The sequence below is a fragment of the Haliotis rubra genome, unplaced genomic scaffold (genome assembly GCF_003918875.1).
Source record: "Haliotis rubra isolate DU_JTF1 unplaced genomic scaffold, ASM391887v1 Scf297, whole genome shotgun sequence".
In the NCBI taxonomy this organism is placed as follows: Eukaryota; Metazoa; Mollusca; class Gastropoda; order Lepetellida; family Haliotidae; genus Haliotis; species Haliotis rubra.
The window spans coordinates 847,517-868,424 of NW_025766965.1; the positions used below are offsets into that span (position 1 = coordinate 847,517).

General features: G+C 37.2%; 2 protein-coding genes across 2 annotated transcripts; one reads left to right on the forward strand and one right to left on the reverse strand.

Moving 5' to 3' along the window:
- Nucleotides 1-1,499: 1,499 nt before the first annotated feature.
- On the reverse strand, nt 1,500-10,942 carry LOC124282277 (vesicle transport through interaction with t-SNAREs homolog 1A-like). The gene is given in 9 exon segments (XM_046718229.1): nt 1,500-4,112; nt 4,761-4,822; nt 5,084-5,154; nt 8,043-8,127; nt 8,983-9,057; nt 9,885-9,995; nt 10,186-10,216; nt 10,218-10,242; nt 10,837-10,942. Coding segments are annotated over 9 exon segments (828 nt in total). The 5' UTR covers nt 10,934-10,942; the 3' UTR covers nt 1,500-3,841.
- Nucleotides 10,943-12,058: 1,116 nt separating this feature from the next.
- On the forward strand, nt 12,059-16,176 carry LOC124282278 (60S ribosomal protein L34-like). Its single transcript, XM_046718230.1, is given in 6 exon segments — nt 12,059-12,088; nt 12,090-12,127; nt 14,502-14,515; nt 14,823-14,902; nt 15,199-15,302; nt 16,064-16,176. Coding segments are annotated over 6 exon segments (345 nt in total). The 3' UTR covers nt 16,143-16,176.
- Nucleotides 16,177-20,908: the final 4,732 nt, after the last annotated feature.

Sequence of the window (20,908 nt, forward strand, 5' to 3'; positions counted from 1 at the left end):
ATAGACTTTCTACATAAACACTTTGTTATTCATAACTTACTTCAGACCCGTGAAGATCTGGGGTAGAATAGGTCTTCAGCATCCCATGCTTGTCACAAAAGGCGACTATGCTTGTCATAAGAGGCGACTAACGGGATCGGATGCTCAGGCTTGCTGACTTGGTTGACACATGTCATTGGTTCCCAATTGCGCAGATAGATGCTCATGCTGTTGATCACTGGATTGTCTGGTCCAGACTCGATTATTTACAGACTGCCGCCACATAGCTGGAATATTGCTGAGTGCAGCGTAAAACTAAACTCACTCACTTACTCATAACTTACTTCACCTTGGGCGTGTTGAAGTGCTACAGGTTTATCTAGAACATCTTTGGTATTGTGTTTCTGGAATAGGTCTCAAGATCAACATGCTGTGATATTATGAGTTATCACTATATTTGCACCATTTTTCAAGTTCCATGTGGCCTGATGAAAAAGAGGTCATTTCTATCAGTATCTGTTTATCTGTCTTGCTGAAGGATTAGTTCTCATATTTATCCAACCAGAGTTAGCATGTTGTTTGTTAACTGTCTGTATGGTAATGCAAGCCTAAGTAGATCTAAGGCTGATTTGCTGGTGAAAGTTCTAAAAATCTATACATAATTAAAAACTTACATAAATGGGAAAATCTATGGATATAACCTTCTGTAATGAGGAATATGACATGAACTCATTACATTGGTAAATACATTTATAGGCACGTTTCTTATATTGAGGTGTAAATCTGCATTTCACTAACACATTGATGAATCATTACACCACTTATGGCTGCTCTCAGCTATTTTAGGTTTTCTTCTGAACCAACAGTAGAATATTTATATATTTTCATCTGAAAACATGTCAAGATGACTTAATTAGAATCACTACAAAATATTCAGAACATTACTCGGAACAGAGCAATACAATCCAGTTCTATGATCTAGAAGACACATAGTTCATGACAAAACACCTCACAGTTCAACTACAAACAATGTCGCTACCAGGATGACTACCAGCCACCAATAAATAAACCACTGTCTCTATACAGTCACTATAACACCACACTGGACACACGTCTGGGACCAGAAACTACCATTAAAGCTTGTTGCTTGGACACGACAAAATCCTACACACAGTCAATCTTATCTATATGGTCATACCAACAAATTTTCGTGCCATGTGAATTTCTTGGTCAGTATGCTTATGGGCAAGAGATAATATAAAAGATCGTTCATCAGCAGTGATTTTCTGAAAGACAGATATCCTTAGGACATTTAATTGACTTTATAATTGTTTTATAGGATATCTTTACACGTGGTTACAAAAATGTGAACAAAATATCATTAGGGCATTTTGTAAAACAATCAGCCAGTGTCATGGCAAATGCCCTGTTATCAGACTTTATCTCTACAATTAGACTCAACACATGTATAATTTTTTTAAACAAATATAGAAACAAAATTCATATTTTCAATTCAATTCTTTCTTTTTTTTTTTGATACTTTCTTTGGGGTTAAGTGAGGGTACCATTAGCCTGGAAATTACAACCTAAACAAGAACATAATCTGGTATGTCTTCCTAATCTATCGTTTTAGGGGCACGATGACAACATTTTTCACAGTCCTACACTTAAAACATCACACAATTCTTGACAGAACACAAAACACACGGCTCTGTTTTAGTTGAGATATATACAATAATACTAACACACAAATATTCCCATGAATAATGGCAGCGGCCTCTGAGAGATATACTGAATATGACAGGGCTATAAACCATTTGCTATACAATAATCATTTTGTAAGTGTTATCCATAAAGTTTGGTGATCAAAATGAAAATCAGAATAAACTTCCAAAAAGCTTTTGTTTGTCATATAACCTTTCTACATTTAATTCCATATTCATGAAATTTGGGTGTGGGATCAATAAATCACCCAACATTAAAACACCCCAAAGCAAAGAATCACTTTAGTATTTAAAACAATCATTTAGTTAAGAATTTTTTATGAGATTTCTTTCGCTGGTTTAAGATCAAACCTTACAACAAACACACAGTGCAGTGTTGACAAGCTCTTGTACAGTAAAACACTTCTACCTTTTGTGCATGTGCATATTGTCAGCTTTCAAGCTTACCTCAACATGTGCAAATATTGTACATATTCCCTCCAGTGAAGTTCCCATGTGATATATCTTCATAACATTTATAGAGGGTTCCCACACAACGACAGCATTGTTTGAATATATTATTCAGCCCTGTATACACTGCCATATAGTTTCTTGTGACCTACATCACTCCAATGATTTACCATGCACTCAGTGTCACACAATCAAGTTTATACAGTAGCTAAAAGAAAGCGAATTTTGTAAAGGTGACAAAATTAGCCAGTGTCTGAATAAAAGTGTCTTTAACTATGAGGAAACTGTTATTATCACAGAACATGTGAATCTCAACAGACTATGTTTAAGAGAAATGGTATGAGATGAGTTGGTAAGTGTTTAACACTGTTTATTACAGTATTTTAGTTATCATGGTTATAGCATGGCTTGAGAACCTGGGAGGAAATGATGCAGGTTGTAGATAGTTACTGCTTTGGTGAAACCAATCAGTGAGTAAGATGCCGTACCTCGAAACATAACTTGGTAAATCTAGGATATGAAGCATTCTGTTAATGGCACGTAACAAGGATCTATCTACAAATTCTTGCTTGTCTGGACCCTTTTATTTCAGAAATCTTACAATCTGGTTGATAGATGTTTCAAACATTTACATGTATATACAATAAAACTGACAGTAGTTCAACTTGTTAATCTGGAAACTACTATCTGGATTAATAGGGTTTCAGTGTATAGATCAGTACTGTCAACTACATTGTTGCTTTGTCTGTTAAAGGTGTACATTAAATATCCCTCCTTTGATTTCCTTCTGGAACCCCTATTGCACATTTCCGAAGATACCATGTTACTGACTGACACACTGGCAACCAGCTTATACTTATAGCAGGGCTCGATTTAAGAGATGTTAACCTACTTGCACCAGGTGCAACCTAAGATAAAAACCTAGTTGCACCAGCCCAATTCCAGCTGCACTGCTTTTATGGCAATATGTAATGAAAGAAATATGCTATTGAATTATTTAGATGTTATATTTAGAAGCTTACCCACTCAAAAACTGACTTGCACCTGGTGCAAGTTAGACTAATAACTAGGTTGCACTATGTAATATTGGATTGCACAAGTAAAGCACTAAATCGAGCCCTGTATAGTAAGGATGGTCAGTGTTCAAACAGATGACTGCTTCATCTGATAAATAGCCACAAGGTAAAATAGCTCACCTTAATTATTGGGCATGTTAGCACAAAACTGAAAATAGGTTTAAAAATAAGCCCTCATAGATAGTTGAACGTAAGTTCTCTCGTTAAAAGGAAAATTGAATGGAGCATCAGGAAATGTAATTTCTACCCATTACAGGATGGGTAGGAATGAAATTAGCATTTGCTGACTCACAAGTAAAGTCAGTGGAATCTTTAGCAAGTTGTCTTTAAAATTCAGTTTTTACCTGGGGATTGATCTAACCATTATACCATGTCAGTTCCCTACGAAATCAAATTTTCTGAATAGAACTTCAGACCAGAAAATGCTGCAATTTTCTTCCAGAAATCTGTTTGCACTTAAATGAAAAGTGCTGAGCATGCAAATAACCTGAAATCTTCTCTCTTACAAACAATTATGTACTTCAAACCTCATTAATTCACAGCATCATTAACAGAATTGATACATCTTCGAAAGTAATAAATATTGTTGGACTGTACAGATCACAAAGAAGTTCAGAAGAATGCAAAAGACTTACGCTGACGATAGACATACAGATAAATAGACAGATATTGAATGAAACTTGAAGAAAGTAGGCTGTCCCACCGTTCATGTAACCAGTGGGAAACTGTGCACTTGTTAATCAGCTTGCCTGAAGGAATGTAGAAGGATGAGAGTAGCGACAGCATCATGAGTGTCTCCCAGACAGTGAAATATATAGCAACACTTATCACAATAACCAACAACAGTCCGATGCCTATCAGCAGAACCCGATTCTGTATGATCCTGTAAAAATAACAGATGTTTTTAAAATATTTGTTCTGTTCCTTGTGTAAAAGTACATGACAAAAATCAAAACATATTTTCGCTTGTTTCGAAACATTTGATAGCTGTATGTCTGGTACATTGTTGGAATTGTTAAAAATGGCCATTTCTATAGTCTACTATTTCCTATATCAGCAGGTTTCTATACATCTGAAGCCTGATATCTGGAGATGTTGGTCCTTACATTTTTCCTCAAAGAAGCTCAATCTAATCAGACTTTGAAAATAGAACTTGTTAGTTCTTAGATGATAGGTGATGATGTTTATGCAAGAGCAAAACTGTTAATTACTGTGTAATTATCAACCTAAAAACAGAAACAAAGTGCTCCCATGTATAATATTTTCACAGCTTTAGATAAATTTGGATTAGCAAAATTGAATAAAATATTCAAAGACAAACTTTTAGTCGAGGCACCATAATAGTGTTGATAAAAATGGATGTATATTCTCCTACACTATTATATGTGTAGAACAACACTTGTAGTTGTTGGTTTTCTTCTTAATGAAAGTATTAAGGGGAGATAATAGAAGACACAAATTACCTCCCCTTGTGCATGCTGGGATACCTATGACATACGATGGTGTGGTGTACAGTTACAAATAAACTTACCTTCGCATCATTCCAGACAGTACACGGGAACTTTTCCCCAGTGTTGTGTTCATCTCCTCAAGCTGCGAGACAACACACAAAATTATTTTCCACTATTTCTTCACAATTACTTCATAACTTCCTTGTCATGGGTGTTTTGAAAGTATTTCCAATTAGGCTTATGGTTTGTTAAAATGGCCAATAGTTGAATCAGACAAAGTAAAATCATATACATAAAAGGAAACGTCCATTTCACTTTATTCATCTGTCATTTGAACTATTTACAAAAAACACTAACACAGAATTACTGCTATCAAAATAATGAGTCAACTATCAATTCATACCCTATTTCGTGATTTTTGTATTGTCTGCCTCTGGCTATGCAAGTCCTCCATTATTTGTGTCCCAATTTGCTCTGAAACAGAAATTATGACACTTTCTCATTAAATCATATGTCTTTCATTCATCTGCTCACATGAATTTCAATTTGAACAATGTTGATGCTTATCAAAGATATCTGATGATGTCATGTTTCTGCCATGTGTTCATGTTAAAGGTCACTTTGCCCTTATACATGTTATGGAAAGAGAGAGCTACTGATGCTACTCAGGGCTTTGAGTCATTTACTACTGAGATGCAGTCATTCTGGCAGTGTTACTACTGAGATGCAGTCATTCTGGCAGTGTTACTACTGAGATGCAGTCATTCTGGCAGTGTTACTACTGAGATGCAGTCATTCTGGCAGTGTCATTCTGGCAGTGTTACTACTGAGATGCAGTCATTCTGGCAGTGTTACTACTGAGATGCAGTCATTCTGGCAGTGTTACTACTGGCAGTATTACTACTGAGATGCAGTCATTCTGGCAGTGCAGTTACTACTGAGATGCTACTGAGTGTTACTACTGAGATGCAGTCATTCTCATTACTACTGAGATGCAGTCATTCTGGCAGTATTACTACTGAGATGCAGTCATTCTGGCAGTGTTACTACTGAGAGAGTTGGCATGCTACTGAGATGCAGTCGATGGCATACTTGTCCATTCTGATGACAACAGGCATCCTTGATGACATTCATTAAGGGAGACGTGATAAAAGTTGGATGAATTTGGGAGCCTCAATAACATGACTAATAAATCCCTCAATTTGTGACACATCAATGTATGTGTTATCATGACATCTGTCTGCATGTACCCACAATTTTCCCTATGTTGGTATAGTGTTCCATCTCTGACCAGACCCATTTAGTTCTGGCTTCAAATATGACAAAACAGTTGTTAATGTTTTGTCTTTGTGTCAACCAAGTCAGCCAGGCTGACCACCCAATTCCATTAGTATGTTCTTACAACAAAGCATGGGTTATGCAATAACGAAAATCTGAAAATTGATTAACCAATTTTTATCGATGATTGTTCGCTGGTAATGAAGCAATCATTGAGATTTCAACCAATTCCCTAACAATCCCTGGGCTTAATAGTTGCTAAGGTTTGTTTTAGGAAAATGACCCCTCTCATTAACAAATAAATAAACCATAATTAAGCCCAGGGCTTGAATTCGGGAAATGCTCGTAACTGAGGAAAATGATTCTAAGACACAGTAAAACAGAATGAATTTTCATATGAACTGAATTAGTGAATAATACAGAACACCTGAACCATAAACAATTATTCAAGAACGCAAAGTTATAAACTTCTGACACTTTCAGTTATTAAAAATGTCCATTTAAGTGCGCTTCGCTGAGTTGAACCGGTTTCACACTCAAGTTCAAGTTCCTTGTCAAACGGATCCTTATCGGCTGCATCGTCGGTGTCATCATCTCCTCAGTTGGCTTCAGTTTCCTCCAGACCAGACAGAAAGCCAAGTAAATTGCGTAATCTTCCATTGAGAACTTATACTGGGACCTTGCAACCTTGCTCTGCAATTCCGCACAATTCAAATGACCTTTTTACGGTTGCTTCCTGGATTGATGAAAACCGCAGTTGATATCATTTGAAGGGTTTTCTCATAGGAAGGCCTCTTTCTGTTTCCCATTGGAGTATATTCCCGCTCTCCATTGACAAGCCAGTCTTGCCACAGTTCTGAGCTTAGCTTTAAATGGCCCGTTGACTCCACCAGACACGTTGAGTGGTTGCAAATATGGTGGCGGGATGATTTTGGTCACAACATTTAGTGACTTCAAAGCTTTGATGACTGATTTTATGTTGTGGCTTTTATGACTGTCCATCAAAACAGAGATGGAGTGGTTGCAAAGAATTTGACCCTGGACTTGAAGACACTGTCAATCCAATTTAGTATCAACTGTTCGCTCATCGAGCCACGAACAAACAGATGTTACTCGGAACAGTGCACTTTGGGATATTCGCAAGTCCTTTTAAGATGACCATTGCTTTCAGGACACGTCCATCCATACAGATACACAATACGACCATAAATCTATTTTTCTCATCTCCTGTATGGATAGCATCAACATTCTTGTTACCGGAGAAGTCGAGGGTGTTGGTCCCAATCATGTCCACGTAGCACGGTGTTTCGTCCATGTTGAAGATAACAAGTTTGGACATTCCCAGTGTTAACTGTTTAGTACTTCGCAAGTGATCTTGTGCAATTTGTCACACAACAAGTAGGTCAATTTCACAACATCATTATTGCGGGAAAATATCCCGTTTTTAAGCCCATAGGCGTATTTCGAGTCGGCTTAAATACGGGAAATCACAGTACCCAAGACCAAATTTAACCTGGATCCTCATGGGTAAGTTGCCAGTGTCAGAGTGGGTGAGTACTGGATCCTCATGGGTAAGTTGCCAGTGTCAGAATGAGTGAGTACTGGATCCTCATGGGTAAGTTGCCAGTGTCAGAGTGGGTGAGTACTGGATCCTCATGGGTAAGTTGCCAGTGTCAGAGTGGGTGAGTACTGGATCCTCATGGGTAAGTTGCCAGTGTCAGAGTGGGTGAGTACTGGATCCTCATGGGTAAGTTGCCAGTGTCAGAGTGGGTGAGTACTGGATCCTCATGGGTAAGTTGCCAGTGTCAGAGTGGGTGAGTACTGGATCCTCATGGGTAAGTTGCCAGTGTCAGAGTGGGTGAGTACTGGATCCTCATGGGTAAGTTGCCAGTGTCAGAGTGGGTGAGTACTGGATCCTCATGGATAAGTTGCCAGTGTCAGAGTGGGTGAGTACTGGATCCTCATGGGTAAGTTGCCAGTGTCAGAGTGGGTGAGTACCACGGATCCTCATGGATAAGTTGCCAGTGTCAGAGTGGGTGAGTGAAGTAGGGTTTCAGGACCAAGAAGATGAACACATGACTGACCTGTTTCCACAGCTGCTCTGTATCCGTGGTCCAATCTCCTCGATGTCCTATCCAGTCTCTCTGTGTTGTCCAACAGTCTTGCTCTCTGGAAATACACAATAGGCATGATAAGATAAGGCATTAATGTTCTCATAGCCTATGTGCAAATTTGGGTGTACACTGCTCATCACACAAATATGTTCCTTGTGTTTGTTATAGAAATTAGAAAATGAATAGTTAATGAGTTAATGAATAGTTAATCCAGTTTGCCTTTAATATTACCACTTTGTATTGTAGATATACAGTATTCATTCAAACAAAGATGTTTTTGCCTATTGTTAAGCTGATCAACACCAAACATGTGTATTTGATTGCCATTGGTACTCATGTTGATCTGACTCATGATCATGATGAGTGAGTGAGTTAATATTTAACGTCACATCAGCATTATCTCAGCCATATCGTGATGAATGATCATGATGATATGCAAGGAGTCTTGAAAAGAATATTTGACAATTTAAACAGAGAGTGAGTTGAGTTTAATATTGCTTTGGACAATACTCTGGTAATATCACAGAATGTTACCTTCATGAGGGAGGAAACCCTGAAGTGATGAAAGGTCACAGCCATTTACCACTTTGGTGAATCAAGAATGGTGCTGACAAACCCAACCATCAAGGTGAACCAGGATTTGAACCCAATTCAATACGTTTCTGGTATGTGAGTGAGTTTTACATCACACTCAGCAATATTCCAGCTATATGGCATCGGTCTGTATATGATCGAGTCTGAACCAGGCAATTCAGTGATCAACAGCATGAGTATCGATCTACACAATTGGTTTCTGGTATGCCCAACCCATGGATAAACTGTCTAATTGTTGTCTGCTGTCCAGGCTTTAAAGGGGGGCTGTACAGATGACTGTGGGAAAGCAGACTACACACCACTCTGAGTTAATTACCTGGTCCTCTGAGTCATGGGTGTCGTCACCTAGCAACTCATCTCGATTGGCATCAATGCCAAGTTTAGCCTTTTTCTGGAACAAAATGATAAATTTGCTTTATTCTCAAGAACAATTGCCAGTTAACATTCTTTTTTATAGATCAATAGATCTATATATCATAATCACAGAACCGTTATCCTGTTTAAACATAACAATTACATTACTTTACAGTCATATAGAATATATATTCGTTGGCAAATCATTGATGGGATAATTTTTAGTGACCACCTGGAATTCCATAAAACTGTATTCCTATCACAATCTGGTATGTGTGAGTCTTATAACTTACATTATCATATTAAGCATAGGGGAACTGGTTATGGCCATAAATGTAAAAGAAGGGTACATCAGGAAAAAACTTCACACACTGTACCAGAATGGCAGATTGAAGCTTAGTCTTCAGCATGGTAAGTAAATGGTGAGTCGCTACTCAGCTGCCACATCATTGCTTTGATGTAAGTGAGTGAGTTTAGTTTACGCTGCACTCAGAAATATATCAGCTATATGGCAGCAGTCTGTAAATAATCCAATCTGGACCAGACAATCCAGTGATCAACAGCATGAGCATCGATCTATGCAATTGAGATACGATGTCATGCGTCAACCAAGTAGCAAGCATGACCACCTGATCCTGTTAGTCGCCTCTTAGTCTTACAACAAGCATGGATTACTGAAGATCATTTCTAACCCGAATCTTCATGGATCTGCTTTGATGAAAGGTGAATTGGTGTTTATATCAAAATCATTGCACCCATCATGCTTTTGTTGCTATGTATGCTTGTGTAAGTCTGAGGAAAGGAACCTCGTTAGTTACTACTCAAAAACATCCAAAACATTTTCCCCAGTGATCTTGTTTATACCATATCTTTTTGCAGCTTTAACAGTTCCGTCTTATAGCTCTTGACACGTGTGGAGTATTTCTGTCTCTCTCGAGGATCTTGCTCCTTCACTTCCAATTCCATTTGTTCCAACTGCAAATGTAATTAAAGCAAGCATATATTTTTTCCATTAACAACAATCAGCCATTTAGTCAGACAAACAAGAGTGGAGGGGTGTCCTTAACAATTAGTTGTCACAGTCTTTTATATTTCCACACAATACCTGTATAAAACATGTTGCCACTGATCAATAATTTGCAAGACAATGCTCATGGAATCTTACCAGTTCCGAAGCTTCATCAAAGAGCTTTCTGCTTGTCGACATGTGACTGTTTTTCCGCTACAAAGGGAAATATAGTACAGTGCATAAAAGATGAGGACAATCAAAATGAAAGGCAAATGTTTCTCTTGAGAAAATTGTTTCACTTCATTATTTTGTTTTGATCTATGAAAGGTGTAAAGGAATGGATGTTGAACTACCATTACCAGATTATTGAACAACAGACATTTTAGGGATAAACACACTTTAAAGTATAATCAAGCTACCTAAACTGTGTAAATAAGTATGTTTTAACACGTTAAATGACAGCCAAAATAGAAAATACTCGACCTTAGGTAGTGTACAGATATGTTACAGTTTTACTTGGAAGTTATTACTTTTAATATATGCGATATTTGTTTACAAATTTTTATTTTTCAGATGACAGTTTCAATGTAAGATTCTTAATTTTTATATTTCCGAGGTAACTACGAATAAATTATATCTCTTCACATCACAGATTAGCATCCAGTTCTGACAGTAAATATCCACGGGAAAACCGGCCTCAAAAAGGAAATCAAAATCAAACGTCATTTGCTCAGATCGGAGTAACAGGCTTTGTTTGCAGAACAGTGAATACATATTTGTGTCGCAAAACCCCATTTAGAAAAATACCTCCATGGTGACAGGCTATCTGACCGACATGGAATGTAATGTCGGCTGTCACCGTAGAATATTGTTGTTCGTAAGACTCCAACAAGCTGGTGGCCATGTTTGTCAATGAGGCAGTAATGTGCTTCTTCCCACACAACTAAATATACATGTTCTTGGCGATAAGTAATAATTTCCTAATGATAATAGAATACAATACATTTTAGATACCAATGTAACAAAATCAGTTTCTTTGCTTAAGTAGTCACATTACTACATGCAATTATCATCAATAACACTACATCAATATTATTTGCTATATTGTATGGACATTTGTTGTGCATGGTAGTATAAATTAATTCTACTTCCTGTCTGTCTCTCTCTTTCCGGTTCCACAAAAACCAAGGTAGATGTCTAATCGACATGCAACTTAAAATCTATCTCCATCTCTATCAATTCATCACATTAAACCGAGTTTATGCATCTTATGTATATTTCCCTAGTCAGACACACGAAGAAAGTTGTTATTGTAATGAAATATGTAGTTTGTAGTCAGATATTGACTCCTGAAGCATCGACAATATCAAGTTTCCACATGAAAACATGTACATGGCGATGTAAACATTTACACTCAAGTCGAGCTGTGCTATGCTGACAATTTAGTTATGAAACGATTGTGTACATGGTGGCAACTATATGTTCAAAACGGGTATATTCGTTGGGCATAATTAAGTTGGGTTTTTTTAGTACTGCATCAATCGAAGTAAATATCAGTAGTTAAAGATGAATGGTCTCATACGCTGACAGGCGTGTGAAATATGAAGTTACTTTCGATATGTTTCATTTTGGGAAGCTGCATTAGTGCAGTTGATTTACCATATCATCAAGTTATTATGAGAAGATTTATCTAAAAACAGGACAAAATCTACTAATACAGCTGAAGGTGTCGACACGGGTACTACAGTGTACCAAAGCCAAAATCAGAAGACAGTTCTAAACATACCTGGGGTACAAAACTGTAGTACCTGTGCCAACAACGACCCCTTTAGTTCTAATATGTATGCAATATAATCTGTTATCAAGTATGAAAAGAAAAGAATTCCTTCTCTGTTTGACCTTATACAGATACATGTACCCATTGTAGTGATTCAAGACCATAGAGACGTGATCAAATTTTCGTTGATCATGATTTTGTCTGTTATCTATGTTGGGTTATCTGGATTATCTATATATCTTTTTTTGACAGATGGCTTAGAGATTAACATTCAGACGCCGCCGTCTTTCATTACAACACAAACTCCAACCGCAGAAAAGTGTGAGTTTCTCTTTGTCACTTCATAGTTTTGATGCTCATGATAGCTGTGTATTTTTATTACATCATACTACATGTTGTACATGCACTCGAGGGCAGCATATCTACAAAAATATCCATGTGCAGTTGGAGTATCTACAGTCCGTTTGAGACAAAATGATACCGATGAATTGCAATCAAACACAAAAACAAATAGACATAAAATAAATCAAACCAACGCGAAGTGCAATAAAAACAACAGACCAACTCTAGAAAACAATTGCATAATTTGTGTCATAAAAATAAAAAAGTTGTTTAAGAAACTGGCATCATTTATTTGTGTGTTTTCCAAGTTTGTTAAAAGGGCGCATTGGCAACTAAAGGAACAGCGTCATTTGTGACGTCGGAGACATGTGATTACTGCTAATTGACAAAGTGAGAGAAAATGAAAGTCTATAATTTACAAAGTCTATGATTTCTTCAAGGATGAAAATGACGGGGTGACCCATGTATGCAATTACTAAGTACATACAGCGCCCTGCCTGTGCAGCTGGGGTACGTGTCATCTCGCCAGCTCAAAAATTTGTTGAGAACCCGTTAACGCACGTGCATGTCGCTTTTTTCGCTGTTCCTTTAGTTGCCAATGCGCCCTTGTAACAAACTGGGAAAACGCACAAATAAATGATCAGTGCTCCAGATAAGATTTAGCTAATGTGGGTACTGTACCCACTGTATTTTTTTGGAGTGGGTATTATGAATGTTGAGTGAGTATTTCATTTTCCGTTACCCACTGCTTTCAAATATGTGCATATTTCAGTCATTTTCCCCCCCTAAGTATTGGGTCATTGAGTAAGTGTACTAAGCAGGTATGTTTTGCCTTATGTGATACCTACTCAAAACCAACTTAAATATAAGGGAAATGATGTCATAAAAAATCAGTCATCCTATACTGACAGTACAACACTTGTCCTATACTAACAGTACAAATTGATAGCAATCGATGTCTTTTTCATTACGAAAGCGATTTTTATAAGTATATTCCGTACGCATTTGTTTTAAACTCTTTGCGTATCTAACAGTTTAAATGCGTAATTGGTACGCAACAATTATTTTTCAATGCGTAATTGGAAATTTTCTATGCGTATTTTACCCGGATACGCAGCTTATCTGGGCCTCTGAATGATGACAGTTTCTTAAACAACTTTTTTTATTTTTGTGACACAAATTATGCAATTGTTTTCTAGAGTTGGTCTGTTGTTTTTATTGCACTCCACGTTGGTTTGATTCTTTATGTCTATTTGTTTTTGTGTTAGATTGCAATTCATCGGTATCATTTTGTCTCAAACGGACTGTAGTCCGTAGTTACAATGATGAAGAGTGAAACAAAACACCAAGTCTGCATGTCACACCTTCGACATAATATGATACACATTACATGTGGGCCTGTACCTTGATACATGAGACAAAATATATATAGTTTTACTTGATCAGTGTGTTTAACAATAGAATAACCCCATCTTGCACTTTGAGATTATGCTGTTTCTAACCTTGAGGTATGTGAAAGTACAAAAAAAAAGAGGCTTTGTCAGTTGCCAAATCAGTGACCACTGAGGTTGCTCTCTTGAAGGCTTTATCAAAACTTTAAGACCGTATTCTGAGGACTGGTGGAATATCTAGCATTAGCTTTTGATCAGTCTATACGTAATATAACCATGATCAATATTCAGCTTGTCTCAGGTTGACATGCAGTCTAACATATTTATATTTTTAAAGACTGGACAAGATGACTATAGTCCGTTTGGCTCAAAAGCGGACCGATGAATTGCAATCTAACTAGAAAAGTAATAAACAAAAAATACTCAATAAAACCTGGCTGTCCCTTTCTCTGCACTCCTCCCTCGTAACAAATAGGGAACTGTGTCATAATTTTAATGATAGTTTGTTAAACAACTTTTTTAATTTTAGGACATAAATTCTGCAAAAGAATCACTGAGTTGGTCTGATGTTTTGATTATGATCAGCGTTTCATTGAGTATTATATGTTTATTAGTTTTCGAGTTAGATTGCAATTCATCGGTCCGCTTTTGATCCAAACGGACTATAAATTAAATTGTATTTCAATAGCGCTCAGAATCTGTAGCTTGTCTTGTTTTAAGATGATAAATCATTCAAAGGATAACATTTCTGGAATATTTTTTGACTGCTAAATATAACACTTATACAGGTTACATGTATGATTCAAGTGTTATGATCATATAAGATCTTTTCAAGTCTAATATATATAAATTGGTTCATTTTGTCTTACTATAATTTATTACTGTGTTCCTGGCATCCATTTCTGTGGTCTAACAGTTGTTTGGTTTCTTTTCATTTCCTGCCACATACCGTGAATGAACAGCTCTAAGACTCCAGGTAATTATGAATCATTAAAGTCTTTAATATGCTATTTTGTTTACTGATCAAAATAGTTTCATTAAATAAGTTAAACATTAGATGCATTGTTTAAACTGTTGAAATCCATATAGTCACTGGTTGGGATGTGATTTAATTATAATGAAAACATGTTCTTTTATCACTGACAGACAGTAGAAAGTAAGCATATTTAGGGGTTGGGATCTTAATGAGCTTTGGTTGGGTAATCAGGAAAGACTTTAACACATTATTTCAGGATGTTCACAAAACGGGTATACTAACAGCAGCATATTTCATCTATTTTCAGGTGGTAAGCTTGTATATTTGTACCAGAAGAAACTTGGCACCCGTGCTAAATGTGGTGATTGCAAGCAGAAGCTTCAGGGTGTAAGTATTTGTTACTGTTAGAGAGGCCTCATAAAGCCTTCTTAATCTGAAGTCACTTATCACATGATAAGGAATGTTGGCTGAATCAAATGTATGGTGTTTACCATTTGTGGATAGAATCATCACATACACATTAATTTCATGAATGTCTAATTAAGTTACTATAATGTAGCATTATTTCAAGATGCCACAGTGCTCTCTCTATTCATTTGTCGGTACAAGTTTGCAGAGTTTGTCAACCTTTGTCAGATTAGTTTGTTTCAGTAGTCTGTTTACTGATTGTGATAATGTTTTAGGTGACTGCTGCCCGCCCCCTCCAACTGTCGGCCATGTCCAAAAGACTGAAGACCGTTACAAGGACATATGGAGGATCTAGGTGCCACAGATGTGTCAGGGAGAGGTAATAAATACTCATTATCTATTTATGAATTTAGTTATTTCAGTTTCTGTGAACTTACCACATTGCAGTATTTCGGCTGTTTGATGAACTACATTCTGTCAGTGATAAAGTCTAGACCAGACAATCCAGTGATTAATATCATGAGCCTCAATCTTCAAAATTTGGAAATGACAACATTGGTGGCAGTAAAATAAAATGCATGCTTTCGTATCTGTCAACCTGTTTAATGTTTATATTAGTGATAAGTTTTGTGAAGCTGTACTGAAAAACTTTGAAAGTGCAAAATACATGCAGCGTTCGAAATTAACATCGGTCCTTAGGCCCGAATCCGACTGAAAACCACTTGTACCCACAGCTTCTGTTTTCTGCAGGTCCTTATGGCCTTGTTTGCTGGGCATTACTTATATTGTAGCTAAAATATAGGGCCTACACATTCTGATCAGGACCCACAACATTATATGGTTCTGGGTCCTTGGGGCCAGCAACTTTTCAAGATTAAGGGCAAACACTGAATACATGTGTAATTCTAAATCAGAAAAGCTCTGGGGTTTTTTTTGTTGCTCAAGTTAGCTTCAAACATGTCAGATACAAGTCAAATGCATTGGTTGACATTTTGTGTTTATCTCATGCCTTAGTAATTAGATTTATACTTAGTGGCTATTTAATATATTTTACAAGAAAATCAAAATGTTTGTGTAGACATGAAATAGAAAGTAATGTCTTTCCATGGCTCCAACTTCAAAGTGAACTTTATTTTACAGAATAGTAAGAGCTTTCCTCATTGAAGAACAGAAGATTGTTGTCCGAGTTCTCAAAGCACAGGAAGCTGCCAAGAAATAGATTGTACCTCCCTGAAAATAAATGTAAAAAAATCCTTGTTGGATTGTTGTTTTTTGACAAGATGTGCTGTCACATTTGGATCAGCCTATAGGTTGCAGTGGCTGGTTGGGTGGTTAAGGGAATGTGAGGAGCTGAGAATGATGAGGTTATGGGTTGTAGTAGGTGGTTGGAGGAAATGTGACATCTTGACATTCAGATAAGAGAATATGTTGCAATGGTAAAGGGAATGTGGCATCCAGATAAGCCTACATGATACAGGAAATGTAATACTGTTATTTGACATAATTGTAATCTTAAGGTTTGCATAGAACACTGCTGTTTTGGAGAGAAATGTTAATGTGCCTTCTAAATTAGCCTGTAGGGTCTTAGTATTTCCCTCATTGATTTTTGGTTTGAAATGTGAGATTCAACGTGATTATGACCCTTTGGTGACTCTATACCAAGTTCACGAAAGATTTTGTGGTAAACATCCATACATTGCTTTGCTTTGGGATTCCCTTGTGAAGCTGCAATGTCATTGTATAATGAAAGTTATGTTCAGCAGTGCTGCATGTTCGTAATGGGTGAACGTATTTAAACAAGAAGATATGGTAATCAATATCCTCGCCAGTGTTCAGTTCCTATTTGGATCCCGAGTTGACCTCCACCACAACATTCATGTCCTGAAAACCCATACCACCTTTGATTTCTCTATCTATAACAGTTGCTGAGAAAATCTATTCCCATTGGGTGTAACGTGCATTATGTCAAGAAACGCATGACAAGGGCCATAACTCTGTAAAGAATCGTGACGCGGTTTCCGTTTTCGAACTCCAAGGCATTTGTGTCCTGAAGATACATACCACCTTTGGTTTCCCTATCCAGAACAGTTTCTGAGAAAATCTGTTCCCATTGGGGATACCGTGCACTAAGTCCAGAAACGCACGACAAAGGCCATAACTGTGTAACAAATTGTAACACGATTTTCCGTTTTCGAAGTCCATGAAGGCATTCACGCCCTGAAAACGCATATGAAATTTGCTTCCCTAAATCTGTCTCCATCATCTCGGACGGACGGAGCTCGAACCAATATCCCTCTCCCACTTAGTTGCGAGTGATAATAACCAGTGTCAACGACTAACTAACGCGTTCGGTTTTAAATTACATTTAGCAGCGTTCAACCAACTTTTATCACTTCAAAAATGTGAACACACTAGGATTATCTCCATTCTACCATGACATGCACCATGAATAAAACACGTTTTAAATATGCACTGATTACCCTTGCCTAGTGTTTTGACACTACGCGCAGTGAACCGGATCTCAGAAGTGGTTATTGAAAAATTTTCACTTCTTTTTTTTAGTAACACCCAATCAAAAACGAACATACTTAAATGTCACAACTTAAAGCATTGCTGTTGTAGAGGAAAGTATTACACACGAACTATAATCACTGCAAGACCAATACATGTTATCAACATGCGATAACAACATAGGCAGTCGCCCTGTGGGGATTTAGAAAAAACGTCTGGCAAAACTCCTGAAACGTGAGTGGTTGCCAATCATCAAGCGCTTTTTACTATTGTCCCTGACAAGGTCGGTCCTTGCTCACTATATCAGCCACTGGTATTTCTGGCACAGACGGGGCGGTGGGGTAGCCTAATGGTTAAAGCGTTGGCTCGTCACGCCGAAGACCCGGGTTCGAATCCCCACATAGGCACAATGTGTTAAGCCCATTTCTGGTGTCCCCCGCCGTGATGTTGCTGGAATATTGCTAAAAGCGGCGTAAAACCAAACTCGGTCAGTCAGTCAGTCTGGCACAGACTCAGGAATTGTCTGAAGAATTGTTTGCCAACTTTCGCACATTCATTTATATCATGTGGCGTGTTGCTTAACACCGCTCTCGGCAATATGGCAGCGGTCTGTAAATACTCGAGTCTGGAGCAGACAATCCGGTGATCAACATCATGAGCATCGATCTACACAACTGGGATACAATGACGTGCCAAACAAGTCAGCAAGCCAGTCCAATCGATCCCTTTAGTCACCTCTTGCCACAAGCATGGGTTGATGAAAGATCAATTCTAACCCGGATCTTCACGGGCGTCAACGTTGCAGGCATTTGTCCAATATTTGTTATTCGCGATGAGCGTAAAAAAGTCCCTGTACCCAGGAACAAGTAACTTATTGTTCTCAACCTAAAACCAATATCACCGAAACTATGCAACAATGTATTTCTGACTCAAGGTGAGGTGAGGTGAAATTGGGTTTATCGTTTATCAATGTATAGACGGAATGAATCAAACTACCGCTATGCTGCCTTTGTTTGAGAAGTATCAGTCATTCACAACGCATATGCAGCCACTACAACCTAGAAACATTCACAGAAAATATGCTTCTTTCCAAATAGAGAGGGGAGGTGGGTCAGCCTGGTGGTTAAAGCGTTCGCTCGTCACCTCGTACACCTCATGGTAGTCTGTCTCACAGTCCCTGAACCACATTAATTTCCCCACTGCCAAGCCATCTCTGCAGTGCTAAAGCCCTAAACAAAGCAAGTCTAGACTTCCTCAGGTTCAGGAATCTCTGGTCTCCCTAGGGCTCCTTTTCAATATAAATGGGCTTGTTTGTTACTATCAAAATTATATATATATTCAGAGACTAAGCCTTAGTCTAACCTCATGGGTACAGTGTGTAAAGCACATGGGCTTCACGCTTTGTACCCATGTGGGGAATCGAACCCGGGTCTTCGGCGTGACGAGTAAACGCTTTAACCACTAAGCTACCCCCAATAAACAAGAACATAATGGGAAAACATGAAAACAAAAACAACAAGCCAGCAACATTTTCACAAGTTCGAGAATGGAAATTCATTATTTTTTAAGAATGTCTCTTTTCTTTATTTTATTTTTTTAATTGTTTTTTTGAAACATGTTTTTATTAAGAATGTCCATGTGTACTATTCCACCAGAGATTGACCTTATGTAGGTTATAAACACAAAAGTCTTAGGTATAACTTTGGATGGCGACAATGTTGACAAAGCAGTGATACATCATGTCTCTGATGAAAGATGAAATGAACAAACCAGTTTACCGTAATATATATATATATATATATATATATATATATATATATATATATATCTATCTATCTATCTATCTATCTATCTATCTATCTATCTATCTATCTCTATCTCTATCTCTATATCTATATCTATATCTATATATAGATATAGATATAGATATAGATATAGATATATAGATAGATAGATAGATAGATAGATATATATATATATATATATATATATATATATATATATATATATATATATATATAGGGCAAATCCGACCTTTGGGCGACAGTACAATAAGCTGCGACCTTTGGGCGACATTGCCATATATTACAAACGTACATTGATTTTTTATATTTCTTCGGTTATATACACTTTAATTTGATAATTAAACATTAAAAGGGGATAAAACCTTGTACATATATACAAATAGAGAATATATTTTTGATGTCGCCCATACCGTGTCGCCCAAAGGTAAAGTGTACGGCGTACATGTTTATATGCGACCTTTAGGCGACTGTCGCCCAAAGGTCGTATATATATGTCGCCCAATGGTCGCTTATGTAATATACATATATATATGTCGCCCAATGGTTGCTGTTTAATACTATATACGTGTATACATTTCCATGGCTGCTTATTTGATATATATGTCGCCCTTTAGTTGTTTATGTCTTGCGCGCCGAGGAAATTATAGTTCATATCTGTGTGCATGAAACTGACTTTCTTGTTTCCGATCTTTAACATCGCACGTACAATCAATTCATAGTTTTGTGCTTAATTTTCTCAAATATGATGCAGTCAAACAAATCAGGCTAGTTAGAATTAATACTGAGATTATGATTACTTGTAATATTTCTAAAAATATTATGCTGTAACAGACATTTATCATTTGGCATAACTTGCAATTACTGTTTCCCACTCAAGCGCCGATGTGCCCTTGCTTCATATTAATTAGTGTCCGTTGTTTACCATTCGAGGTTTGATAAGGATTAAGTTTTAAGGATATGTTAAGATTAACCAACAACTAAATATCAAATATGCCCATACTCAATCACTGAAAACCTCTATAGGAAATAGAGGGGTGGGGTGGGGTGGGGGTGGTAAGAAAACGACATCGTATCGATTCCCGTGAACGAAGACGATTTTGTCAGTAAAGACGTCAAATTTTCAATTAAAAATTATTAGAAAATTTTATTTATCTTTTTAGTTCTAATTTGGTTTTGCTAGGCATTGTATTATGTGTAGGGATTAGGATTAGCGTGTGCATTTGCCTCGTATACACCGTCGGAAATGGCAATCAGCTGTGTACACTTTTCCCCGTGATCTACCGGTGATTTAGTTAAAATTTATCCTATATTACCTCCCGATGAATTCTAATGGAGTGATCGAAAATAATCTAGTATCTGAAATTATTTTTGTGTTTCCATAAGAAATATATTGTTTCGTTTTAATTGCAGGCTTTGCTCTATAAATGTAAAATATCTATAATCATAACTGAGGTTATGCGAGAGCACGCACTATGGTGTTTTGCTGGATAGGATTTATGCAAGGAACAATTTGACCTGTCACCGATGAGGTTTCGCGCGATCTCGCTTATTCCACCGTGAAAACACTTCGTTGACATGTAATAGTCCAACTGCAAGAAATATTACTTTTAGCGAAAACAAATATGTATACAATGTACGTATCCATTTCCTGCCAAATACACTTCAATTT